Source organism: Excalfactoria chinensis, chromosome 12 (assembly GCF_039878825.1).
Source record: "Excalfactoria chinensis isolate bCotChi1 chromosome 12, bCotChi1.hap2, whole genome shotgun sequence".
Lineage (NCBI taxonomy): Eukaryota > Metazoa > Chordata > Aves > Galliformes > Phasianidae > Excalfactoria > Excalfactoria chinensis.
Window position 1 is genome coordinate 4781522 of NC_092836.1, and position 27974 is coordinate 4809495.

The 27974-nt window shown below is 45.7% G+C and overlaps 1 protein-coding gene across 9 annotated transcripts in view; it reads left to right on the forward strand.

The window, feature by feature from the left end:
- FRMD4B (FERM domain containing 4B) overlaps positions 1-27974 on the forward strand; it is a 105659-nt gene that overhangs the window by 70559 nt on the left and 7126 nt on the right. For all 9 annotated transcript variants that reach the window (XM_072347157.1, XM_072347160.1, XM_072347158.1 and 6 more), the window contains exons 8-18: positions 9835-9918; positions 11060-11125; positions 12070-12127; positions 13069-13155; positions 22172-22248; positions 22563-22701; positions 23187-23328; positions 24008-24141; positions 24226-24345; positions 25455-25683; positions 27508-27564. In XM_072347157.1, the coding sequence (XP_072203258.1) occupies positions 9835-9918; positions 11060-11125; positions 12070-12127; positions 13069-13155; positions 22172-22248; positions 22563-22701; positions 23187-23328; positions 24008-24141; positions 24226-24345; positions 25455-25683; positions 27508-27564 (1193 nt within the window). The remainder of the gene's footprint in view (positions 1-9834; positions 9919-11059; positions 11126-12069; positions 12128-13068; positions 13156-22171; positions 22249-22562; positions 22702-23186; positions 23329-24007; positions 24142-24225; positions 24346-25454; positions 25684-27507; positions 27565-27974) is intronic.

The window sequence follows — 27974 nt, forward strand, 5'->3', positions numbered from 1 at the left end:
ATAGCACAAGTGTCATTTGGACCACCAATGTTAAAGTGCTGGCTTCATTACCAGTGTGTGTTATGGAGATGCTATGACTGATGACCCAGCAAACCCACCAGCACCGTCCTGCAGCCCTTCTACTCCCTGCACAGAGGCTGCCTCCCACTGCGGTGCCTTGGGTTGATGTGCTCAGTGTTGCCTATCGTTTGGCAATTCTATTTTGAATCACTTTCTGGAATGCAGCTCTTGCACCATTTCTGCTTACGTGAGAATGGAGTGATTAATTTTTTTTATATAGGATTAGTGCTGAATTGCCTCAAGTCCTGGAGATTACCTCTCTGTCAGTTAAAGATGGGCCAGTCTGGACAGCACTGGTGATCTCTGACTGCCTTGTGAGGAGCTTTTGTTGGGGGCACATCTCTCTTGCTGGCTCCAGGTGGGAATATGCAGGCCAGTACCAGGGCACCATAAACTCCCACAGCTCTGCAGTAACCCCTTCCTCAGATAAGGCCTTGCAGAAAGAGCACAGTAATCTCCCACAGGCTGCCTCTTGTCTTCTTGTGCTCAGTGAGTGAGCACATTCCTTGGAAATCTGTTCATTTTCAGCGAGAAAACCTGACATGTGGGCACTCAGAGATGGTAGCAGCTGCTGACTTCTATGGAAGTCACCCCCCAGCCCAGTGGCACTGACAGCATGAGGATCCCAGGGCTCAGTCCTTGCAGGTGAAGTGCAGTGGGTCTTCCTGGCTCAGGGGCAGGTACTCTGTCACTGAATGACACAAGACACACCAGTTCCACTTGGAAAAGGTGTCAGCTTTGAAGACATATTGATTAACAAAAAGCTTTATGGCCTGTTAAGTGCAGGCTTCAGAATGCCATCCGTGGCATGCCCAGTGCACAGCATCTGGGATCGCTCTGGGTTCTCCAAGGCAGCCTAAAATTACTAGCAAAGATGGTCACATCCCACAAGTACGCGCGGCAGCTTGCCATGCACCCAGTTCTGTTTACTGAACTGGTGATCCTGACCACAGTCATTCATTAGCCCATCTAGGTGGTGAAGAGCAGAGGTACCCGGTTTGTTCCTATGTGAAGGGCAGGGTTGGGTTTTCTCCTAGAGGTCTGCAGCTGTGGTGCCAGCAGCAAGGCTGAGATGCTGCACACTGGTGACCCCTTGTTTTCCTGTAGGTTGGCTTGGCATGCTTTGCTTGAGAAGAGGGAAGTGGTGCTTGCTCATGTCCTATATCAGTCATGAGCAGTGAACTCTTTGGCTGTTTGCTTCTCTGTTTGAAGTGAATCCCCTTCTGTCTTCTCCAGCTCTTGTATCGAGAACCCAAAGGAAAATGCACATTGTGAATGTTAGTGTAGCTTTGAAGCTCTGTGTTCCTTAAATGCAGTCATCCACTTGCATGGTTACAGACTGGACTGGGCTCTGAGCAACCTGATCAAGCTGTAGGATCCCTGTTCCTTGTCGGAGAGTTGGGCCAGATGGCCTTTAACAGACCCTTCCAATTCAAATGATTCCCTGATTTTTATGAAAAACCTGCAAAAAAAAAGATCTTGGAATTTTAGACTTTGTGAAAGGATATTTAAGAGAATGAAATTCAGGTTGTGCAGCTTCTGACATGGTCGAATTTTGGAGAGGGAAAATAAAAAGCGGTTTGTTATTTATTTTAGCAATTTAATGTAGATTGTAAAGGACTTAATCAGAGCAGTTACCAGATCAGGTTGGTGATTATTCACCATGTTAACACTCGGTATATAAAGTCTTGTCTCTTTGAAAAATAAATGATTCACTTGTGCTTTGTTTACAGAGTAAGCATCTGCCCTCAGAAATAGAATACAGTATTTCTTTGTAGCTTGATAATAGAGTCTATAACCAATGTTAATGACTATCCTAAAAATGTTGTGCAGCTATTCCAGTACTAGAGGGGGGAGGAAAAAAAATCTATTAACATCAGATCAAAATGAATTGAGAAAGTAGCTTTTAAACAAAGGTTTTCTGATAATTTTGGACCACGTTTTCCACAATAACGCCTCCAGGCCTGAAACCCAGCCCTGTTCCCTAGAGGTTAATGAAGTTGCTGGAGGAGGGCTTCCATTTTCTTTAAATAGCTGACACATTCGGTTTTGATTCTGGCCTTGTGGGCTGCAAAGATAACTCCTGCCTGGTGTAACATAACACAGACTAAATAATGAATTCCTGATAGCTGACATGTGTGAGACACTGGGGTTTATCGGTATGTGGGTGATAAACGCAGCCTGCAACAGGAAGAGGTTTGTGTGCATGATAGGCTCCCACGCTGCAGCTACAGGGAAACTGGCTCGGGAGATCCTACAGTGACAAACTTCATTAAACAGAACAAGTGCTTAGTTTAGTGGCAGAAAACCGGTATCAGCAATCCTAATTAAGAGTGAGCACTCCCTCTTAAGTTTTTAGGTAGCGTTTGCTTGGGAGGATGGTTATTCTGCCAGACAAACAGGAGAACATTGGTGCAAAAGAGCATGGAAATGGTGGTGTAGGCAGTGCTAGGAAGGAGCTGCCTGGGTGAAGCTACCAGCTCTGTGACAGTGTGGCACCTGCTAGCTGCAGTGCTGGCCTGCAGAGCAGCCCAGCTCCAGGGGAGGACACATTGAGGGCTGCTGGTTCTAGCTGGACCTGCATGTTTTCAGAAACCTCACCATGTTCAAGTGGTGAAAGATCCAGATGTGGTCTGAGCAGAGATTTGGAGCGCTTCCACCAGTTGTCTCTACTTACCTGTTTGCATCCTGGAGAGGTCTGAGAGGGCTCATAGTGGATCCACATGGTGCTTAGCCCAGGGAAGGGTTCCCGTTGTTGGTGTCAGCTCTGTGCCACTGTGCTGAGCGCAGTCCGTATGCCTCTGTCAGCCCCAGAGTGTGTCCTTCCCAGCAGGGAATGGTCTGTACTGCTGGGTACATGCACAACCAACAGGATTCACACTCAAGGTGATCTGGTGCCTGTCATAGACACCCATTTGGTTTAGTTTGGGATTTTCTTTTTAACGCAGTTACATATTTTAAATGCCTGTGTAATGGTATTTACAGATGCTTTCTCCAGCACAGCCCACTGATCCCAGTTGGTTGTGTCTGTGCAGCTGGGAAATCAGTGCTGAGTGTTCTGTTCTTGTGCATGCACTCACTTTGCTCCATGGCTTCTTGTTTTCTGAGTGAGTCACTGTGTATTTTGCCTTTTGGCTGTGACTCCACTCTCTGTGCACTTTTCCTTTAAATACCTCACTGGGCACTTGCCTGTGAACCATTAACTATATTTTGGTTATTCTCAGCAACAGGTTTTTTCTACAGGTACTACTTGTAGATTTGTAAAGTTCAGGGCAGACCAAAGCTTATGCCATATCTGCAATGATGTCACTTTTGTTTTATTAGTATTAATTTTTAATAGAACACTTGGGGGGATAAAGAAGTACAGAAATTAAGGGCTTCTGAGGAATTAGTATAGCGTGCTTATGTGGAAAATGAGTTGGCATGAATTAGGTGTGGAAATGTGAGTAAAAATAGATATAGGAAAAAAGAGGATACTTTAATTCAACATTCTGGTCTTTTGGGGTTTCCTGCTTGCAGATGGCAGCGTAGCTCTAATAGATACACAAATGGTAAATAGTATGTCTTCATCTTTTATGTACGTGATATCAGTACAATTTCTGGAGGGGCAGCAAAGAGATTGTTGTGTTTTTATTCATACATTAGTCTCCCTCAACAGCCCTTTCTTTACTCTCCCTTTTCATGTAAGGCAGTTCTAGCTCTAGTGGGGGCTCTGCGCTGACTCTGGACAAAAAGAGAGAGAACAAATCCTCATTCGTTTTTTTTCCTCCCTTGTGATGGCTGGGATCTACCCAGTGGTGCGTGTTCCATGCCTAGAGGAAATGAGACGACAGCTTTTCAGCTTCAGCCTCTTGCTTTTGCAGACTTGTCAGGCCTTCATTGTTACATGGATACTTTATTTTTCTTGTGGTTGCCCGTATCTCTGTATCAGCAGGCAGAGCTGTGATAACAGGCTGTAAGCTTTGCTGCTGCACTCAGACATGCTAAAAAGCCACAACTAATATGGATAATCTGACGGTTGTGTGAACAGGAAGAGAGAACGTGAGCAATAGAAACAACAGCCAGTCATTGCAAGGCAGAGATGGGGATCCTTCAAGCATTGTAGCAGCGGTGAATAGCCGTATTTTGCTTTGCAGTGAATCCCAGCTGAAGCAGAGCCATCCTGCTTTGTCTGATCTAACAGAAAACCTACAGACACGCATTGCTGGTGAGGCTGAGCAGCTTTGTATGTGTGGATATGGGACAGACCAGTGGTGTTCAGCACGGGAGGGTTCAAACTGCAAAGGGCTTTATCTTCAAAACCAGGGAAACAGTCCCTGCGAAAGGGGAATCTAAATGGTGCCTCGCTGGCCAGTGGAAATTTAGGAGCATCTCACTTACTTGCCTGGTCTCTAATGTCCTCTGAGAGAGATGTGCATGTGTATAGCTGATTCAAAAGGTTATGTTTTTCTGTAATGTTTCTGGTCCATCTTTCAGAGGCCAGTGGATAGATCACCAAGCCCCTCAGTGATGAACAGGTGCTGCTTTTTCAGAGAGTCAGGCAGGGCTCAGGAAACTGAGAAATTAGTTTGGAGGCTGGAGCTGGAGGTCAGATGATACAGGTGAAGCTGCTGTTGCAGCACAACATGGAAATCCCTGAGCCAGCAGCGTGGCTGCAGCATACATGTGCAGCAAGCCTCAAGCATTTGCCTGGCATTGAAAAAGCCATCTGCACTCTTTATCATGTTCCTTTTCATGTCTGAGGCTTGGAAGGCTCTTATAAATGCTCCTTCAAATACCTTTCTGAGCAGGCAGTTCTTATCTGGTATTCAAGTGGCAAACTGCAGCCCTGCATGGCAGAGCTCCCCACTGGTCTGGGGAAGCTGTGCTCTGGCTGCCCCTGCAGATGGTAGCCCTGTATGCACAAGCGTTCCGGGTCCCCGGTTGTCCTTCAATGGAAAAATAACTTTCTTGAGTGTGCCAGCAGACCATAAACTGAAAGGCTGGGAAATGATGGGAAACGTCTGGCATTTGTCACAAAGGAGGATTTGTCAAGGAGTGCTTTTCAAACTCCTGCTGCCAAGATCCTGCTGCTCTGACATACTCAAAAGCTGCTAAATCAATCGTCTCTCCCCTTACCTTCTCTGCTCTGCCTTCCCCCCCTTTTTTCTCTTGCACTTTTAACACTGCTCATTAATTTATTTTTCTTTCCCTCTTGCTTTGCTGCTCCCTTCTCACACCTGTTCCTTGTAGAACGTTGGGAGGCTGACCCACCTCTACCGGAGCATGCAAGGCATCCCACTCTTCCTTTCTGTTTGCTTTAAAACATAACAAAAACCTCCAAAAAATGCACCTGCTGCCACAGCAGTCCCACTGCCATGTGGTGCTGGCAGCCCATGTTGCTGCTTCTCAGCTCAGGTCATATGGAGAGAAACAACTTGGAGACTTTGGTGATGCCACCTTAAGCCTGGCTGCTTTAGGACCAGGCAGTAGCATGGGCTGTTCTTGCACACCAAGAGCATTTATTGAGTTATACCACTAGCTCTAAGCATCTTGAACAGAGTAAGATCTTTATCTTGCATGTGATTTTGAAAAGTAGCTGCTGATTTTTGGTGTGCTTTTCAGGTTAATTCATGAAGCTGGTCAATGTTTTCTATGAACAAGGCCACTCTAAATTCCACCAACAGTGTAGTAAATCCACTACTAGAATAAGCTGAATGTGAAATAAAGGCCCAGGAATAATTTGCTAGTGATCATGTGGAGGAATAAGAACAAGTGTTTACATGAGGATAAGAGGCTTCAAGAACAGAGGAAAATCACCATACAATGAACTTTCCCTGGTGATAAATCCCTACCTTGAGAAGTGTTGTCAATGCAGTTCAGCAGAGACACACACCTGCTATCACTGACTAACAGTGAAAAAGTTGTCTGAAGTCCTGTCCTTATCGAGGTATTAACATTTATGAAGTAGATGTGGGTTGATAAACCTTATGCTATAGTCCAACAATATTGCTTTTGCTGCTGTAGGTGTGGCTATCGCTCTTCAAATTTTATGCTAATCTCATCAACCACATCTTGTTACATCTACCTCTATTGCCTTGAATTACTGTGTTAGCAACAGGCATAAGCTGTTTGTGACAAGGGAAAGCATGTGCGGCCATTAACAAATGGTCCTAATTAGTATAGATCTGTAAATCTTTGCTTGGCTGGAGTGTCGTGTCATGCAATTACAAGCAGTGAAGATGCACTTTCAGGGAGCATAAATGTCTTTGATTTTCTCATATGTGCTTTTGGCAGTGTGTGGCCCGATAGCACAATGTGGTTCCTTAGGTTTCTGGTGAGCTTTTAGAATTAAACCTAAAATGTCATGGGAAGGCTAATAGGCTGTAGGAAGCACATAGCATTGGTACTGGTTTGCTGCTAGAGATTGGTTGGATGTGGGAACTTCTATTTGTAGTATGGCATGTGGTTAAATATTGTGACTGGTTATTTTGCAGGCAGGCTTCCCTTCAGTCTCTATACAGCTGATACTGATGAGCGGGAAATTAAACAGGATACCAAGAATGAGAGGCAAGGATCAGTGTGATGGGGTTCTAATGTAGATGTTCATGATCGGTCCAAGTTCTGCTCAGTACCTGCTGGGAAAAAAGCTCCCCTGTAGAGCATGGAAAGGAAAGGGTTTGTTGGCTTGTTTTCTTTAATTCTTCTCCATAGTGGAAAAAATACTTCAGATAAGTGTTCTCCTAGATTTCCCTCTTAGGAGATAAACAAACCTTTTGCCAAAAATGTTCAGTCCTGTTGACTTTGGGCTCTTTATGCATTGGACTCACGCCACGACCCACCAGCCAAGAAGCCCCTTTGTGGCAGAGGTCACATAGCACACTAGTAGGCTTTGTGGTCCCAACAGCCGGGCTTGCTGCTCTGAGGAGAATCACCACCTTTGCCTGTGGCAGGAGCACCACCTGTCTGGTTGGACAGTGCGTTCGGTAGGACATCTGGGTCTGGAGTGTCTGCTCTGCAATGTCTGGATCATCTGGTGGTTGTGTTGAGGCTAAACAGGAACAGGTAATAATTCAACCTGTTGCTCCTATCTGCAGTTGTCACCTCTGAGGAAAGGCTGAGCCCAAGAGAGCTTGGGAAAGTGATCCTAAGGGTCAAGGGGAGACCTGCTTGGTCTCCTCTCTGCAGATGGAGTGATAATGAACTCTCTTGAAGGAAGGAAGATGTCTGTTTGAGGCTTTTATTATCTGTGAAGCTGTGAATCATTCCAGATGCTAATCCTTGGCTGTGCAGTCAGCAGATCTGTGCTGTGGAGTGCCAGCCTGCTTCGGAGGCATTCATCACACAAGGACCTGTGCCCTGTTTTTCATATCTTTCACATTTTTTTTTCTAGGATTGTTTCATGTTTAATCTTGCAGTTATGCTTCTCATGGACTTTCGGACTTCATAAATCCATTTTCATAGGGAGCAGAATGCAGATCTGCAAGATCAACCACTTAGGAGATTGTGTCTCTTTAGCAAGAAAAGTCCCAAAAACCAACTTTGCCTCCTAAAAGAAATGTGTTCTCTACTATCACAAGAAACTGGATTTCCTTCATAGATTGGCAGAAGATCAGAGGAGTTCTAGCCCTTCTAAAAGCTGTCACAGCTCCCTGGACTCTGCCTGCTAACTAATGAGCTGCCCCAGGGCCCATGTTTCATGCTCGATGCTGGAGGGACGGACCCCACCTTGCATCACATAAGTGGTGGCAGCCCCTCAGTCACTGTGTGTCCCAACATATGGGACATGATGTGGCATTTCTGTGCCCAGCTGCCAGATCTGGTGACATTTCTGCAGAATTTGATGAGAATGTTGCAGACCCACAGCATCATTTTCATCAGTACTTCTAGTACTGCAGCCCTTGTTTTGGCTGGCAATGAGATTGCTGAACAGAGGACTTAGAGACCTGCTATTAAACCTCTGCTTATGAATATTAGGGGTTGAGAATCTATATTTAGAGGAGCAGTCCTTTTGTTTGGTAAAAATGAGCTGTTTTCTTATCGCTTCCTTGTGAAACTCTCTCCTCCTTCACTATTTCCCTGCCAGCCCTGACTGTTAATACAGCCATTGCAGTTATGAGTCAGGCTTTAAAAAAGCAAGAAAACTATTTTAATAATAAATTACTTTGAGTCAATGACTGAAGTTGGAAGGGGGCTCAGGAGGTCATGTAGCCCAGCCTCCTGTTCTGAGAAGGGTCAGCTGTGAGATCAGAATAGGTTGCTTGGGACTTTATGGGGTTTTTTCATCTTCACTTTGGGGTAGGTTTCTGAGGCCTCAGGAGGATTCACGTCCCTACCAAACCCTGGTAATCTGCAAGCTGGGACATTGTGTAGCATCTTGATCCCATCAGCAGGCTTTTAAGGGGTGAACAAAACCCCTCTGCTTGTGTGAGCACTGGCTGTATAAGTGCTGAGAGAAGAAACCCTGATTTTCTGCCCAGATGTCCCTGTTCGTGGCAGTTGGGTGCTGGCCAGTTTGCTAAGAAAAGTGCATATTCCTGGCTTTGCTGGCCTCAAAGCTCAGTAACAACAACTCCTGCGTGCTAATTGACCCCTTCTTGGCAACATCATCAAAGACACTGCAGAATAAGGAGGCCGTTGATTGAACTATTTCTTTGTCCCCAGAGGTGGTCCCTCTTAGCGTTGAGGTGCATTGTCAGGGCTGGGAGAGAAGCTTGGAGGGTAATTAGCCATAAAGCTTTTGCTTACTGTGCCTACCCTGTGACATCTGCCATGAGACTGGAGGTGTGAGTGGTTTGCTGCACCTTCCTGCATCCTACAGAGCAGCTCCCATGCTGCAGCTGCCCTACAGGTGCTCATAAGGATGGGAGAATGGGTGACGCAGCTCAGAGAAAATCTGTAACGCTGATGGAAACAGCTCATGAGAGGGGAACCACCTTCAAGGAAAAGCTGGCTGCAGAAGCTGAGGCAGATGCTGATGAACTTGACTGGTGCGTTCTTTTCTCAGAGCAGTCGTGTTCGTGCTTGTTCATGCTGCTGCAAAGGCATGCAGAAATCCTGCAGAAATGAGGCGTGCGACTTTCAGCTGATTAATTAGCAGAGCATGAAAGGAGAAAAATATTAACCATTTTACTGGTGCCTCCTAATAGGTTTTAAAATGTTTTGCTGCTTCTTGTTGTTGTTGCTTTTGTGACAAATGGCATTTGCGTACTTCAGCAGCCTTTATTTTGTTCCAGGCTGGGCCAAAAGTCCAAAATATTTGAACTTTCTGCTCAATGTGAAGCCCAGGAAAACTCCTTTCAGTAGAAATATTTCCTAGCATATGAACTGAAGTCCTTTGTTGTGAATCAGATCAGTGTTTAACTCTCAGATCTGACAAATACCATTCTGGAATTTGTTGTCTCTTGGGGAGGGTTTTAACTAAAGATAGAGCAAAAATAGCACTGCAAGCATTGCCTTTGGGTGAAAGCTTTCCTCCTGCAGCTGTTGAGTGTTCATTCCCTACTCAGCAAACAGAGCAAGTGTGTGCAAAATAAATATTGATACCACACTCCCGCCGCAGTGGCCTGGCTGACTCTATAATCACGTGTGTGTATAATGAGTTACAACAGGAGCTTGCATGACACCACATACATCACTGTCATGTGAGAGGGCAGATAGAGTTACATTGCTATGATGGCCTGATATGGGGCAATGCACTGTTCTTGGGGTGCACACGCAGCCCTTTCCTGTTGCTGAAACTGATGATTTGCATCTGATTCATCAGCAGTGACTCTGTGCTTTTTTTGCCTTTAGTGATGAAAACACTCGGAAAGACTTGAAGACACTGCCTGTCTTTCCCACCAAGACACTGCAGGAACATCCATCACTTGCTTACTGGTGAGCTGTTTAATTCAATTTAAATGTAAATCTTTGCTGTGGATGGCAATGACAGGAGTGCTCTTAGACAGTCTTGCAAACTGTTTTTACAGTCCTCAGCCTGTGTTATAAAGGACTTCCAGTTAATCTCTTGTGTTCATGCGTTTCCAGTTTTAGGAAGTCATGAATTACACAAGAGCTGATGCAAATCCCTCACTGAAAGTTCGGTCACATTAATGAATCAGAGTAAGTGGGGGTACCACACATTAGAAAGGGCTGATCTGAACCCTAGCCAAGTCTGTGTTTGGGAAGAACACCTTTTCAACCAACAAGCAGCAGAGCCTCTGTGGTGTGCCAGCCTTGGCTGTTGCCAGGTGCCCACCCAGCTGCACTCATGCTCCTTAACAGGCCAAAGGGAGAAGACAAAGTCGAGTAGCTGGAAACAGAAAGGCAAGATCAGTTCTGTGGTGTGAATGTGCCGTGAAGGAAACAACACTTGGGATGAATCAACAATATTGTTTCCTTGTAATTCGTGCCCTTTATTTGGGTTTGACTGCCTCATTTATTTCATTTTTTAGGCTTGATGTGTACTTCATCTATTTTCAAGTATGCTTGTCCTCTGTTATGACTTATTTTTCAGAATGAGTACTGTTGGGTTTTTCTTTGCATTCAGGTGTCTGACACTTATTTAAATGTATATTTTATGTTCCGCTTCAAACAAGGTGCTGAAGTATATAGCAGAGAAAAAAAGCAAAAATGCCATTGCTGACAAATCTTAATCTATGAAGTGCCAGGTGAAAAAGTGCACTAGAGTGAAAAGCTTCCTCCTTGCATATGGAACACTAACCAGCCTTTGAAGTTTTGGTTCAGTAGAACATGAGAGTGGATTTGTACAATTAGTACCATTCTTCTGCAGCAGATCTGAAACGATCTGTTAATTAGCCCAGAATGCAGTATGCAATAGTGGGAATTAAGATGCAGCTCCACGCTGCTTAATGAAGGGTGGGAAAGGAATGGGTAAGAAACAGAATGTAAGCTAGAGTGAGAAATGCACAGAGGGGCAGTTTGCTGCACACTGAGAGGGCACTGAAATGTCAGCATATGCTTCCATGTGTAGAAAAGTGATTGAGCCTCTAAGTTGTTTTTTATGCCTATTTTGCAGTGAGGATCGAGTCATTGAACATTATACGCAAATAAAAGGTCTGACCAGAGGACAAGCCATTGTTCAGTGAGTATGAAACTTATTGATTTATGAAGATGATGTTTCTACCTGCTGTTTTTCTTTCCCTGAGAAGTGGCAGTGTAGGATCTTTTGGTCCTTGTTGCTTGTAAACTTCATCTTTTATATCTATCAGATTTATTTTTTATGGAGTGATATTTTGTGAGGAAACCCATGGCAAGTTTTCTCTTTCAAATACCTCAGATACCAAAAGAAGAAACAACGTGGTCTCCATTCAGTGGCGCCTTCTCCATACCCCACTTGCTACCACTTAATTTTCACACCAAGCTCTAAGGGAAAAAACCATCGCATGTTCTGTAAGGAAGGCAAACACATCTTTGTTCAAATACTCAGAATTTAGTTCTCAAAAATGAGGATTTGCAGGCTGACCAAGAGGGCTGAGATGACTTACGTAGCCGTGTGCTGTAGACAGCTTACAGGCTTTGTCACGTAGCTCAGTGCCTGCAGCTTTGTCTCACTAGTTCAGGGGCTTCTTTCAACAGGAACAGAGAAAAAAAATCATCTGTTCAGCATATATCTGAATTACACTGTGAAACAATTGTACAACCTCATAAACAATTTCATTTGGAGCCTATCCATTTTTTACCAAAGCACCATCGTGAAATAATTAGAGGCAGATATTTCCCGAAGGCTTATGTGTTCAGTGCAGAACTGGAAGCTTTTCTTTCTGTTCTCTGAATTTCAGATAAGGGATTGAATGCTTTGTTGTATGAGAAATGTCCCATTCATTTTATGTGGGCCAAGATACCACATCTTTCCTGTGCCTGGGTTGTAGGTTTTTTTTCCTTGAAGACATAGGCATTAAATCATTACAGCTTTCAAAATATGCAAATGATAAATGATATGTCCTGAATGTATGTGTGAAAAAATATGTTAATAGATATCATTTCCTCTAGAAAAATTAATCTGATAAGCTATAAATCTGTCTACAGGTACATGAGAGTGGTAGAAGCTTTGCCAACATATGGTGTCCATTACTATGGAGTAAAGGTTAGTAAATGTCCATAGATAATGTGATTGCTTCACTTATTACACGTGATTACATTCCTAAAGGAGCAATTTGATGATTCAGTACCCTCCTATCAAGAATTAAACCCCACATTTTTCAACCTCTTTACTTTTTGCCTCTTCAATATTATTTTTAGCGTGTTTTCAGAGAGCAGCAACACACTGTGCTAAAGAAGACAGAGAGGAACCTCCATGCAAAACCTTCTGTAGTTCTATCAGGAGCTAAATTTATACCAGCTTAACTAAACTGGATACCACTTCTAGATTTTAAGCAATTAACGTTTGCTGCAGGGACATTTCTAATTTTAAAGAAGTCATAGAAAAGACAGCTTCTAAGTGACAGGTGATCAGTGGGTGCATATGTAGAGGGGAGTAACACTGTATAGTAGAATGGTATTTTTGGAGAGTGAGGAAAATGCAACATTTATTCCCATTTGTGGAGCAGAAACTGGACAAGAATGTTTTCTTGCAGAGGAGCTCAGCAGGGGTGACGTCTCTCCATGCTTTCAGTCATGGCCATGGCAGTGGTACCTGAGAAGCTGATGGTTTGCACTGTTCTCCTTCTGCAGCTGTGTCACGCCTGAGTTTCATGGATGCAGTTATTGGCCACATTTTTTTTCTGTCCCATATCCTTTCCTTCTCACAGCCACTTCTTGCAAGGAGCGACACCCATTTGTTTCAGCAGTGCTGTTACTTTTATGTCCACTTTGCACAACCACCACATAGTTTCTTGCCTCTGCCTGAGAAGGCAGTGGAAGAAAGTTTCAACATGCACTTTAGCAATCCACTTCACATTGATTTGTTTGCAAAAATTGTCCTTGTTCCTTACCTACCTGTACCTGTCACATGAATGAAACAGGCTGTAATCTTGGAATTGCTTAATTCTTAAGTAGCTCTTGGTTCATGTGGGCTTCTTTTTTCAGGATAAACAAGGAATCCCTTGGTGGCTTGGAATAAGTTATAAAGGGATAGGCCAGTACGACTTACAAGACAAAGTTAAGCCCAGAAAAGTAAGTTTTTTGCATCTGATTTGTCTATTTGGGAAGGGGATGGGGGGCTGTTGCATGCCAGGATATACTTGTTTAAGCTGATGTTTATTAAACTAGTGGGCAGAATACAAAGGGCTGGAGGCAGAAGAATTTTGTTAGCACCACGGCAGTAAAATTCTGCCCTCTTGCACGATACTGGAAGTTAATGTGTCACGGTAAGCAGCTGCCTTTGGGTGCTTTGTCTTGAGTTTGGTGGTCTTAGGGCTGTCTCCACGGGGACCTTGGCAACCTCCAAGGATATCTGCAGAAGCGTGAAGCAACTGGGCTTCTACATGTCCCAAAATAAAGGCCTTCTGCACAGGCAGCTTTTCCTTTGGCTGTTGAAGGTGTGCTTTGTATGTGAAATGATGAACAGATGTCTGTGAAATACAAGATGAACTGGAGGGAGCTGCAGGCCTGTGTGGGCAACTGTATGCTTGTGACACGATGAATTATAAGGGGGAATTGAGAATAAATGCCAAATAGTGGAGGTCGTTCTCCTTTTCCATTTCCCTTCTCCCCAGCGTGTCTTTTCCAGAACTCTGCCAACAATTTCAGTTGTTGCTTTAAATGAGGCAGAGGGTCCCATATTCCACTGCTGGCTCCCATCAGCCACCCATCAGTCAGCCCTGACAGGCTCTGCTGGCGGCCTTGGAAATCCATCCTGCAACTCAAGCACACGCTGTGTTGGGAACTCGCCCAGTCTGTAGATGCATAAGTCTGACTGACACAGGGCTGAGCCCTGCAACTCTTGGAGGAGTTGGTTAATATAGTTGGTGGTGGGTAGGAGCCAGGGGTACATGTGAGGGAACTGTGCTGTTGGGTTGGATGCGAATGGTTTCCTTCTGGTCATGTCTTTGTTGGAATGCTGAAGCCGTGAGGAGGTGCAGACATGGGGTTTTGCTGTTCTCTTTTCCCTGGAATTGTCTGGGCAGGAGTTCACATGAAGCATATGCTTCCTGCCAGGGAATTTTACATTTGCAAAAATGATACTGTTTAGTGCATCTGTGCCAAAAAACCGCTGCTTAACAAAACTTCCTTGTGAAGAGCAATTCCCTTTCAAGTTCCCAACTTGATCATCTTTTTCCAAGACAGGCTACAACTTGGTCTTTTTTGTGCTATATTTGTACATCTGTGTGTCCAAGACTGAACTCTCAAGTCTGTGCTTTGTTCAGTAGAACACTCGCATTAGCCTCGGGTGTCTCTTACCACACGTGTTAAAGGATGACACTGACATAAGATGAGCCCTAGAAAATCAAGTCACTGTTAATATAGCACTGATCATCAGAGGAGAGCAACAAGCAGCTCCTCTTGCTCTTTTGTTGCTTTCCTGTATTTAGACATCTATGAGATTTTCCTATCAGACCAAATACAGACTATTCTCCAGCCAAGATATCCAGCTGTGACCATCAGCTCTCTCCAAGAAAGTACGGCCTTGCCTGGCTAGAAGCATTGCTTTACCAAGCACTTCTTTTATGCTTGAGGATTTCAGTTTACAACATCAACCAGGCAGATGGTTTTTTAGGTCAACAGGGCCCAGATACCAAGTGACACCATGCTACAGTTTCTTAGGAGGTGTTGTCTTTGAACACAGTGGGAGTTACATTTAGAGGAAAAACTTTAAATAAGCCAAAACTATCCCCAACCAACCAGCACTCAGAAGTCACCTTTTCTGTAGAGGTGTTGCAATGGAAATTGTAACATTTCTGTTCTGTACTGTAATTATCATTATAATTATGCAAGGGAGAATGGAGATCAAAAAGGAAGGTGGGGAAGAGAGGCTTAAATGCAGAGTGAAGGCTTAATGTGCCAGTAAGCTCATGGAAAAAGCGTGGATGGATACAGCTGTAGTATTGTAATGGGCTCATGGATTTGTGTCTGGTGCTGACAGGAGAGGACAATAATGGCAGAACCTCTTTTTGTGCTGAGTCCTGCCTCCATTTAACATTGGAAAAGGTTGCCCAAGGAGGCTGTGGATGCTCCATCCCTGGATGCATTCAGAGCCAGGCTGGATGTGGCTCTGGGCAGCCTGGTCTGGTGGTTGGTGACCCTGTTTGTAGCAGGGGTGTTGAAATGAGATCTTTGAGGTCCTTTTCAACCCAGGCCATTCTATGATTAGCATGCGACTAAACATGCAGCTTATTTATACAAAGGACATTTGAAATACACAGTGCACTTCAATGTGAACTGTGGAAATAACTGGAATTAGGTCACTGTTCAGGGAGTGAGAGCACACTGGGTGTAGAGAGGTGCCCATCTAGTCCAGACTTGGTTTTGGAGTTAAGATGCTGAAGCAGTGCTGTTTGTTTCAACACAGCCTCACTGTCTGTGCTTATGGCAGGCAGAAGTTTGCCTTTAACCAGTGTTGGGTTTTTTTCATACTCAAAAATATATCAAAATATATCTTCAGAGAGATAACAGTCTGTATAGCTTGTCAAAATCTCTGGGGAGCAGGCACTACCATTCTTTCCAAAGCAGCAAGAGGGGAGTAGGCATGTCAATTATGTCTGCTTGTCTGAGCAGAAGTGTTAGTTCTGCTGGATTTAGCAGAATTTTCTTGCTCTCCTCTCTGAGAAGGAGCCAAACTCACAATTGCCATGTGCTGGTGTTATCCTGCTGTTTATACTGTGGTTCAGAAGTGCTGTTGTGTTTATCCCCAGCCATCTGGGAGAGAACATCCTAATTGTGCTTCACTTCTCCAGCTAGTGATGTTTAAATATACATAGGTCTGATTAATTCAGGAACAGGGAAAGGTTGAGTCCAATCCTAATGGACCCAAACTCGGTGGGCCTTCCCCATTTTTAAAGATGCAAGTGATCTGTGGGTGTGCAAACCCTTCTGAAATGGGAAAGCTGCTGAGATTCAGGCAGGAGATGTGGAGCTGCTGCCTGTGCTTCTCTGGCAGCTTTGCTGTGTTCCTTGTGTCATTTGTGTAACAGCAAAGGCTGCTCTCAGACATGGCTGCATTTGTTTACTGTGTTGATAGTGGGCATATATTCAGAGATAACTCCATGTTCAGAAGTATATATATAATGTATGTATATGTATGTATATATAAATAATCAACTGCTTCCATTAATGTAGCATCAATTCCCAGCCATCCTCCTCAAAGAGTGAAATCTTTTGGCTTGATTCAAGTAGGTCTTTAGGCAAAGAAGCCTAAATATGAGCCTTGGAGCACCGTGGTTATCCCAAGATTTTGTTTTTGGATCAACACTGCTGCTTGAGTAGTGTCAAATGCTCTCCACAGGAAACAACTTGCAAGGCAACCAGGTGAAGCAATCTCCTGATACGTATCTCCTGGCCTTGCCAGAGCTTGTACACGTCACATCAGTCACCCTGAGCAACGCAGCCCATCTGCCCGGGTGCTGTTGGAAGGGATGGTCTCTAACATGGGCCAGACACGGTGAGCCTGCCAGGTCTGCCTGCGCATGTCAGGCAGGCTGTGGAGGTTGGGTCCCAGCCACTGGTAGTTAGCTGGATGACCTGCGATGGTTTGAGGAGAGGATTTCTGTCACTGTAAGTTGCTCGTGGAACTTTGTGCTTCTTTGGAAGTGGTTTCTAGCTAAGTGGGCCCACGTTGTACAGCTTTGTCTGGACTGTGAGTGATGGAAGCCGAGGGAGGAGCTTTGCTCCAGTGCTGTAATGGGCTGGAAACAGCAATTTTTATGTCACTTAGGGAAATTGTCTTTGTGGATAAAAGCTGTGGCTCCACACTGGCTGGAGGTTATGCTATGGCTCAGTTGATTAAAAACTTGAAGTCTTATAGGGCATAAAAAGACTGAGTTTGCGACCTGTGTTCAGATTTCAGCTCAGACCTGGGATTAGCTCTGCAGTCCTGCTGCTTTGCAAATGCATTCTGCCTTCGGCTGCACTTAATACAGATATCTGCTGCTTGGAGCAGTGCTTCCTGCTCACTATGGAGTGTGTCTGGGTGGCACGCCAAGATCGCATCCCAAATATCTTCTGGGTTGATTAGGAAATGCATAAAACAAGTCCCAGGGCCCAGAATTTCATATGCTGTTTCAAAATAAGATCTGTCTTTCATCTCTACCCATATTCTTCTCACTGGTGAGATAAACAATGCACTGTCTCCTATATGGAGAGTGCACTGTGGAGCGAGCTGGGTTTACTCTGCGTTCAGACAAGACCTGGGGTACTCGGAGGGATGGAAATGTGAGAAGGCTGCTTGCTTGCTTTTCGACTTTTTCTCCCACTTCATTGTGTTTCTGTGGGCGACTCCCTGGTGATAAATGAACTATGGTGTCTGAGGAGAAAAAGTAATCTTGCTGTGGTATTGTTTCAGATCTGCAAGAATTTCAGTCCTAACGCTGGTCGTCTTGAATGCATTATGTTCTCAGGAGTGTGTTTGTCAGAGTATACTGGTTTTAAAAAGGCTCCTATTTACGATGTCTCTCTTAACTCAACATACACTTTCTAAACACTGATGCTGCAAGTTTTCCCTTGCAGAAGATTTGCTTAATGTAAATGCTCTGTCCTGCTTTGCTGAGCTGCTCAGAACACAATGGCGTTTGTACAGGCTTCTCAGCAGGTGGATCTAATCATGCAGAGCTTTCTTTCGCTGTGTTTATTTCTCACCGAGTAGAAGCCATTGATTTAGACATCAGATACTAAGCTGGTGTAATTATTTAAAATAAACATGGAGCTGTTACAAGACTGCTCTGAAACTGTGTTCCTTCCAGATGTGCAGAAAGCTGCCCATCTGAAAGGGCTGTACCCCGAAGGACGCCTTGCCTTCTGTGGCAATTGGGGTTGCTTGCTGCAGAAACATTTCTGATTCTTACTAGTGCCAGTGAGAACCTGGCAAGGATGGGTCGCAATGCATTCAAAAAGAATGTGACTGAGGAGGTTTTTAGGCAGCTGGCTTAGTATGTGAGAGATGGATGCCTGCAGGTGTGAGCGCTGTCAATTTATGCTGGCACAGGTGAGAGCTGTCTGCCTCCTCCTGCCAGAAGCTGCTGCAGGTGGGGCAACCTGGCCCTCCTGCCATCTTCTCAGGTGCCTCCCCTTGCAGCCAGGCAGAGCAACTTAAAAGGAGGCACTTTGCCAGCCAGCACGCTGCAGCTGAGGGGCTGAAATGCAGGGTGGTAATTTCCTTCATCAGGGTGGGGTGCATTCCTGTGGGCACAAATCTTTTATGTTTCCTTGGTCTGAATTGCTGGATTTGTCTGGAGATTGCTGTTCCCAGTGAGCTCTGGGGTTACTGGTGGCTGGTCCCCCTTGCAGGCACTGCAGATCCCACTGATGGGCCCTATGGAAGCTCTTTCTGAGGGAGTATTACTGCCAGTGCAGCAGCACAGTTAGCACATCTCTGCTGCATTACCCAGAGATCCCTTGGGTGGAAGACCCAACACTGGGATAATTTAGCTCTTGGTGAGAATGTGCCATTGCCCTTGGACTGGGAAACAGCCAGAGTGCATGCCAGGGCTGCTACTGGGCAGCAGCACTTGGCTGCACTCTCTGGGTTTCCACCCCTCCCTTGAAAAAAATGCCATTTAAACAATATGAAACTAAATTCACCAGGCTGAGGCGCGCCCTGAGCACTTCGCCCTTTGCCCCTTTCTCAAGGCAGGGACTGTGTTGTGGGGCCCAGACAAACCTGCATTTTATTCTAAACCAGGTGCGAGATCAGCCAGGTTGTAAACCAGCTGCTTCTATTATTAACGTGTCTCCCTGCTTAAGCCGTCAGTATCTGTTTTGTGTCTTGTTAGACTACAATTACCAGCTCCTTTTGTATGGGAAAGAGGGCGAGGAGGACACTCGTTTCAGTCTGTGTTCTGCACTGTTGAGAGCAGGATCATGAGAGATGAAGAAGTGAGCCAAGACAGCCAGCATGGCTTTCCCAAGGACAGATAGTGCCTCACCAACCTGGTGGCCTTTTACAGTGCAGTGATGACATCAATGGATAAAGGATGGGCTGCTGATGTCATCTACCTGGATTTGTGCAATGCTTCTGATACGGTCCCACACCACATCCTTATTTCTAAATTGGAGGGACGTGGATTCAAAGGGTGGGCTATTTGGTGGATAAAGAATTGGATGGTCACAGCCAGAGGGTTCTTGTCAATGGCTCAGATGGAAGCAGGGACAAATGGTGTCTCCCAGCAGTCTGCCCATCTGTGGAGGTGTTCAAGGCCAGGCTGGATCAGGCCCTGGGCAGCCTGACCTACTGCCTGTTTTAGCCAGCAGCAGTGGGGTTGGGACTAGATGATCTTTAAGGTCCCTCCTGACCCAAGCTATTTGATGGTTCTGCTATATAGAAAACTAAAGCTCTTGCTTTCAGAAGCTGCAGCTGGGTGGTGGAAGCCTGGCTTTGTGCATGGAGGACTAATGAGCTGCAATCAGGTGACTTTGGCATCTCTGCCTTGTCCAAAAAGATGTGCAAACAAATCCTGAGCAACCAAATCCTGCTTGTAGGGTCAGGTGGGTGGCCCATGGTGCGCTCAGGAGCAGTTTTCCATGAGCAGTAAGGATCTGGCAGTCAGTAGAGTGGGAAGGCTACTGAGAAAACATTCATTAACTCAGGTGGACCTAATCACCTGGTTAAAGGGAACATACATTGCAAAACTTCCACCAAAAAAAAGAAAGACAACACGGTAATTATTCCTAATTGTACTTCCAACCCTCAAAAACCAGTTTCAGATTTCCTTTTTTATTTTTTTTTTTTTAACAACTGTTTAGTCTTTGCATGTGTGGGTAGTTCAGGTACAACTGAAATGAGGGGTGATTTTGAAACAGGTCTTTGTAGAGTTGGGTAGCATTTAACTGGAGCAGGAATCCTGCAGGAACAGTTTCCCAAGCACAGGACTGGTGTTCTAAATGCAGCCAACCCATTTGGGGCAGCATTGCTGTGGGCAGCCCCCCATGCCAGGCACTGACCCTGGGTGAGCCCTGCACTTCCTGGCCCTTGGGAGCGCAGTGCTGGGCCTCACCCACTTCCAAGCAATCTTACAATGCAAATGATTTTTTTTAGTATTATTTTTTTTATCTTTGTCCTTCCCTCCCCCACCTCCTCCTGTTTTTTTTTTTACCTCTTCTCCTTTTTTCCTTCGTTTTCAATTTCTTTTATTTTTTTCTTCGCTTTTTTTCTACCCTTCCCTTTTTCCCCCTCATTTCCCTTTCTCCTTTCCCCCCCTTTTTCACCTTTTTTTCATCTCTCATCTCCCCTTTCTTCCTCTTCCATCCCCCCTCCCTCTTCCTTTCCCCCATTTTTCCCTCCCATCTCGTTCATCTCCCTCTTCTTCTTTATCTTCTCCCCCTTTCTTTCTTTCTTCCCCTTTTTTATTCTCTCCCCTCTATCTCCCCTCTCCGCAGTTATTCAAACTCGCTCAGTTCGCACCCCCCCCCCCCCCCCCTCCAAGCGCTGCCGCGTGCTGTGTCCCTGCTCAGGAGGCGCGGATAGGGGAGGTGGGTGGGTTAGGGCAGCACCATCCCGTTTGCATCCCCGCAACCCCAAGCCATATCTCCGCGGCTTTTCCGCAACCCTCGGGAACGCCGAGCGCGTCCGGAGGGGGCCCAACCCAAAGGAAGTGACAAAGAGCCCGGCGGTGTCACCACCTGCCCGCCGTGCCCGGCACCGAGCGCACCCAGCGCTTTTACAGGCGTGGGCGCGGGGCCGCTCCGCATTGTGCACCCCCCGGTGCCGCGGCGATCCCGGCCGGGGCTACCCCCGCCCGCTGCCGGGGAAGGGGGGGTCGGGAGCCGCCTCCCAGCGGGGAGAGGCGCTGCCGGAGAGATGCGGGGCAGTGCAGCTGCGTGCGAAGGTGAGTTGCGGGAGGGGGGAGGGAGGGGGTTGCCGCGAGCCTTAAGGCAGCGTCTGCATGGGAAAACGTTTGTTTAGGAAGTTCAGAGACAAAGATAGAGCGGGCGGTGCGCTCGTAGCGTTGGATCCAAAGGTAAATGGACTGTAGCGGCAAACTTGTATGGTCTTTTTGGAAATGACTTACGAGTTTCTGTCAATGACGTTCCCCTCCCCCACCCCCTTCCCCCGACACGTTTTTTGTCTAGCAGAGATTTATTATTACAATGACAGGTTGTAGTACTATAGAAAGGGGAGTTTTATCGAAGCAGATGGAAGTTTGCTGAAAGAGCAGTGCTGGGGTTTTCCCACAAACGTGTGAATGAGGAGGTCGGGTCTCTGTTCCAACCCGCAGTGAGAATGCTTCAGGTGGAGCACGGCACTAAGTGCAACTTGATCAGACACGAAGTTCTTCTGCAGCTGTGGCACAAGTGTGTTGGTTTCGGCCACATCCTGCTGGAACATCGCACTGGTGGGGCTGATGGCACCAGTGGGATGGGATGGAGGGGTCACTGCTGCCTGGCTGCCTTCAGGAATACTGTGTGGACACCGCATGCCCTCCCACCTTGTGTTTCTAACACCCTGGAATCCCCAAGCCCTGCTGCAGAGGTTTGCTGTTCTCCCAGCTGGTATTCAACAGGAAGGCAGTGGTTTCCTTGCTGCATGGCTGTGCTGCAGGGTGGCTCCTTCTGCTCACTGTGGTTTTGCTGTATGTGTCATAGCCCTGCTCCAAAGTGTCTCGCTGAGCGTCATGCTCAGAAAACAGAGAACTTGCACTTCCCCCGGCTGCTGCCATTCTATGGGGAAAGACAGTGCTGATGTGATTACTTTGTGGTTCCTTTGTATTTAATCAGAAAGGAAAGGACCTTGCCCGCTTTCCTGAGGTTGTTACAAACATGGAGTGGCGACATTTAATGTGCTGTATGTGCAAGCAGATGTTGTAGCAGGCAAAATCCAAAAGTTGCAATGCATTGCTTGTAGAAGTGTTCAATTACTTGAAGGGCATTCTAAGCATCTGTATTTGTGTGCTTGTATTAATTGTTGTTATGAATGTTGACTCTATGCCATAACTGAAGATGCACAGAATTTGTAGTGTGCTGGAGTTGCATAACCTGGGGGAGGATATCAGTACCTCTTGGTGTGACAGTGCTCTACTGCTCTCTCCCAATTCTCCTATAGCTATTCCAATGGAAACAGCTGGAAAACCTCTATTTCCGTGAGAAGAAGTTTGCTGTGGAAGTGCACGATCCCCGCAGGTGAGGCTGGAGGGACACTCAGAGCCGCGGTAGGAATCTCTTCCAGTGTGGGCATTCGTTGTCCCTGCCAACCAATGGGTGGGATGGGCTCTTGCACTGATGTCAATGCAGAACTGTGTTTAATTTTGGCTTGGTGCTATGGTGCTGACTCCTGGGAGTTAAAGGAGAGGGAAGGGAGCTGTGGGTGGTGGGGGAGAAGGAAGTCCAAGTTCTCAGATCTCAAGCAAGAAGCTGTGACTGGTTAGGAAAGAGGCTTTGGGGGCTTTAAACCCAGCAGGGCTGTCCTCAAATTGCATTTCTTTTCACCTCTTCAGGATTTCAGTGTCAAGAAGGACCTTTGGTCAGAGCGGGCTGGTAGTGCAAACCTGGTATGCAAACACTTCCCTGATCAAATCCATCTGGGTAATGGCAATCAGTCAACACCAGTTCTACTTGGACAGAAAACAAAGCAAAGTAAGTTACATGGCATTTTGCTGTAGGCATAAGCTTCAACACCTCTCCTGCATGTCCTTCAGTGTATGTTGTTCTATGGATAAACTGCTCTCCGGAGAAAATACACAGATAGTTTTCATCTGCTATTTGAACAGACTATCAGCTACGGGATTGTTATTGGATCCATTTGAGCTCTGCCTCCAATTAAGAGCTGTGGAACTGTAATCATAGTGAAGGGAATTCCCACGTCTCAGTGTTTAATTTACCTTTTTCCTTTTGTCTCTTCTCACGTTCATTTTGAGCAGGGTGCAAATAGAGAAGGGATTTGGAGGCAGTTCAGGTTCGGGGCCAGGTTGGAGGAGTGCTGGGACAATCAGCTCTTGTGTGAGGGCGTTGTGTTAGGCCTTGGTTTTATGGAGGATGAGGTGTGAAATGACATCTTCTGTGACCTTGTGTCCTGAAATTCATTAGAAGTAACTTGATTTTATTTTTTTTAACTCCTTCAGGCAAAAATTCCTTCAGCCAGAAGTTTGGATGACATCGCCATGGATTTGACAGAGATGGGAACACCAAAGGTTTCAAAGCTAGTGACTCTGGAGGCAAAAAATCAGCTGATTATGGCCAGCAATGGCAGCTTAATCTCATCAGGTAACACTCCGTGTAAATGCAAGGCCATGAATACAGCAGAGCTTGCGTGTGTAGGAAGGGACAGTGAATCCAGCTGACCATAAATACAGCAAAACTGTGACAGCATGCGTTAGTTTACATATGAGATGGTAACATTTGTTGTTATCATATGCTGCTTCCTCTCCTGCTATAACTAACAAAGAAATTATGCTGAAGGCAGATAAGCAACCATGTAGCCTTGATCCATAAGTAACTTGCCATCAGTTTACTGGTTAATCTGTCCTGGGGTGACTACATGTCTCATCTGAGTTTGAGGGCAGTTTAATCCAGGCAGGCTTCAAGCACCTGCCCTAGGAGTTGAATGCACCTGAAGCTGAAACCCAAGCAAGGAGCATCACTGCTTGTATCAAGTATCATAGATATCCATAATGCTAATCCTAATGTTCTGGATAGTGGGTTTTCAGGTTGTATACTTGAGGCTTACTTGCAGTTGCTGGGGGTTTGAGGTAGTGTGGATTTCCTAAGAGCCTGCGTCCTGGATAGCACAAGGGCTGGAGGTTTTGCCTCAAAGGTGCTGCAGTGTTACTGGGTCAGCCAGCTTTGGGGAGATCTCAGTTCACTTGCCCGGTCCTTTGTTGTGGGACAGAATGAAATGACTTTTACCTGCAAATTCTCTAATAAAAGGAATGTGTTTTTTCAGGCTCTCAGGATTCAGAGGTCAGTGAAGAACAAAAGAAGGAGAAAATTATGGAGCTGAAGAAGAAAGAGAAACTCCTTCAGGAAAAACTACTCCAGAAAGTTGAAGAGCTGAAGAAAATCTGCCTGCGTGAGGCGGTGAGAGCTGCACCTGGGAATGGAGGTGGGTGAGAGCCCTTCTTGCCTACTGGGCCTTCATGTAGAGCTCTCTCTGTTCCTTAGGAGCTGACGGGCAAGATGCCAAAGGAGTATCCTCTGAGCGCTGGAGAGGAACCTCCCCAGGTCAGAAGACGTGTCGGCACAGCCTTCAAGCTGGATGACAACCTGCTCCCTACTGAGGAGGTGAGAGCTGTGGCTTGTTTGCACAGCAGAGGTGGGGTGGTCAGACCGGTGGCCAAAGCTAGTTGCGTGCCTATGCTGAGGGGATTTCGACAGGTGCTGCCCTTATTTCAGCCTTAAAGCCCTCTAACCTGAACCCTGGTTTGGCTGTGTTACTTGTATCTTAATGTAAATGTTGCTGTTAAGTGGAAAAGAACAGATGGATAATGCCATTTGGCAACCTATGGCTGCGAGTTTTCCTCCTCATGAGCACTGGTTTGTTTCGTGCAGAGCTTGTGTTTGAACACAGAGCATGACAGAGGTGTGTTGTCCCCTTTGAAGCATAGCTGGGTGACAGATGACAGCAGGAGGAAATTTATCTCTGGCTTAATGCAAGTTCCACCTAAACAGAAGCTCTCTCTATATTGCTCAAGAAGCTAATGTGAATTTTGCTGGCAGATCCTGACTCAGGAGCTGTGCTAATTCAGGTGGATGTTGTTTCTGGACATGCATCATTCCCCCTCATTCCCTGAGATATTTCCTATCTGGCTGTATCATCCAAATAGCAGAAGATGTTGAGCACTTTGCATTCATCTTTCACCCCAGACTCTCTGCCATGGCTCCTATGTTACTGGAGTAACCTCTGTCTGCAGCAAACTGCTTATGTGCAACTGAAACCAAGTCCTGCTGTCCAAATTTAATAGTGTGCCACTTCTCACTTCTCTGCTTCTTTCATATTGAACCTCTCAAAGTTGTTTACAAACAACTCATTAAATCTCCAGTCTCATGTAGGCATGGTGATGGAAAGTCTTATTTTCTCTAATGTAGAGAATTCAAAGAGATGTTTTCAGACTTTGCCTCGAAGCAGGAGGTCTGTGAGATGGCTGCGTCACAGGTGGGGCTAACCTTGAACTCAGGTGTGCAACCTCAGCCACCAAGCCTTGGGAACCGCAGGTCTCTCTCTAGAGATCTCGTGATCTTAAGTCACAGATCTGAAGTTTTCCAGTGCTGAGATTCTCATATATAAGCTTTGGTGTTTCTGTGGTTAGTGTTCAAGATCCCGCTTTGTTACTGCAAAACCAGATTGCCTTTGGTGTAACCTCATCTGAATAACTCATCTCTCAAATCTGCAGGATCCTGCTTTGCAGGAACTGGAGAGCAATTTTATCATACAGCAGAAGCTGGTGGAAGCTGCAAAGAAACTTGCCAGCGAGCCAGACCTCTGCAAAAACGTGAAGAAGAAAAGAAAACAGGAGTATGCTGATGCTGTAAAAAAGCTTCAAGAGATAGAAAACTCCATCAATGAATACAGGATTAAGTGTGGCAAAAAGCCAACCCAGAAATCAACTCTTACTCTGCCAGGTAAACAAGAGAATTCCCCGTGCTCTGATGAAAACAGAAAGAAAAGTCATATTTGGCTCATTGACATGTTTTGTTTACATCTCTCTATATGATTTTTATCTTCTCTGAGGCAGTTAAGTAAGAAAGCGAGATGCAATTGCTGTATCTGCTACAATAAGCACTTGTTTGTAGGCTGAGGGCAGATTAGCTGCTGTTCTGGGCACAAGTGCAGGCATGTAGCAGCACCGGGTGCAGGCCAGCAGTGCTATAGATAGAAGGCTGGCAGAAGCATCGCTGCTGAAACTGGTGTGGTGTTCCAGTTTGTAGTGCATTGGATACAGGTGTATTGCTGAGCTGCCACACATGAGGTCTCTCCCTTTGTTTCTGCAATGCTGCAGTTCTGGCACAACCAGACTGTGTGAGTTTTCCTGCCTTCGCTTTACCTCTCTTACTGAGAGCCCAGTGTGGGTCCTCAGCCAGCACGCAATGCAGCAGTGCTGGGCTGTCCATCATCACAAGGCGATAATCCTGAGAGGATGATTACTCTTTAATGTGGCCCATCTTGTTTCTGATTGACGGAGGTGAAGCAAACATCTGTTTTTCCAGCTATTGCTCACTGATCTGGGCACTAAGTGTGGGAGGTCCTGCATTACCTGGTGCTCATGATGTGCAGTAACAGCAGAGTAAGCTGCTGAAGGCCAGCAGGAGCACAGACAGCATTCATGCATACCTGCTGCTGTTTGTTGCATGGAGCTTTCTCTGCCATTGTGCAAACAAGGAACTTCAAAGTTGGACATGCTTGGTCCTTAGACAAGCAGCATTTGGCCCATTGGTTTGCAATATCTGATGCTTGGCATCCTTGTTTGCCATCTGAGAAGGGGGGCACAGAAGGGACTGGGTTCCTCTGAGAGTCTGCCTTTCTGCAGGTGTGAGCAGCAGGTGTTGCTCCAGCAGTAGGTTAGCTGTATTCCTTTGCTTTGCAACTCCTGCAGCACAGAGCATTCACTCCACCAGAAGCAGCTCTCTCTTGCTTCAACTACAATACCTGATTTTATGTGCAACCTTTTTGCTATCACTGATGGTATTTTGGGCTCAAGGGTTGCACAAAGCTTGGCAGCGATGTTTCTTGTAGCTGTAAAGTTTGGGACTGGCTTGGAAATGACGCATTGAATGGTAACACTGATTTATTGAATCACACCATAGCTGTTTCCATCCCAGGCACCCAGGGATGGGAGGCAAAGGACACACAGGGCTGTCCCCTGTTCTCGACTTTCTCCTCTCCCTTTTCTTTGCTTCCATTGTACCTTCAGAGAGTTTCTTCCCCTTTTACAGGGAATTGCACAGGTTTGATATTTGAATTCAGAGCTCCTGCATGTGATTGAAATCAACAAAAGTTTCCTGAGTTCATAGTAATTGAATTGAAGCAGGATTTGCACACAAATGAATGTAACGCCAGATTTCAAAAGGTGTTTAGGACCTACCTGGTGGGATTTCAAGTGTATTCAGGGAGATTAGATGCTAACAGCCAAGATCTACATGTCTGTGTAGGCTCCTGTGAGATCTCTTACAAGGTGAATGGAAAACACCTTTCTGAATCTTGGCCCGATTCCCACCACAGCTGAAAAAATCTGCTTTGATAATGATATAGGTAGCTTGCAGAACTGCAATAGAAACAAATAGGTCCTGAGAGGAAAGCAAAGTAGGGCTGTCTTTGGGCTGTTGAAGTCTGAAATGGTTTGGTTGCAGCATTGTGGATATCAGCTGGATCAGCTTTAGAAAATAAACTCCGTGTGATATTCTGAAATTAATGTTGAGTGTTCTTAAAGTGCTTGTTTTCATTCACAGATGATATAATTCCATCCGAGAGCAGCTCTCTCTCTGATACAACAACCTACGATGACGGTACGTTGATTATCCTTTTCTTCCTTCTGCCTGTTTGGAGATACTCATTGACTTAACACCCTTTAGGCTGCTATTTTATTGTCTTCCAATGACAAATTGCAACGGAGGAAAAAAGAGCTTAGTCAGGAGTCGGTGTTCATAATGAGTTACTTATTGAAAGGTTCTGCTCTGTGGGCTGATTTGAGTCATCTTCAGGGAAGGCATCTGGTTGTACTGAGATCAGCTGCTGTGAATTTCCAACAGATGCTTTGTCCCTGGGATCTGACTGGAGGTGGATGAGTGGCTGGGGGAGGTAGGAGCTGGGAGCAATTGCCCAGCCCTTCTGTCCTCACAGCTACTAAAACTCACTGTAAGTGGAAGAGTCAGAGACAGCAATGATCTGTTTACGTTTCAGTGTTACCTAGTGAGCT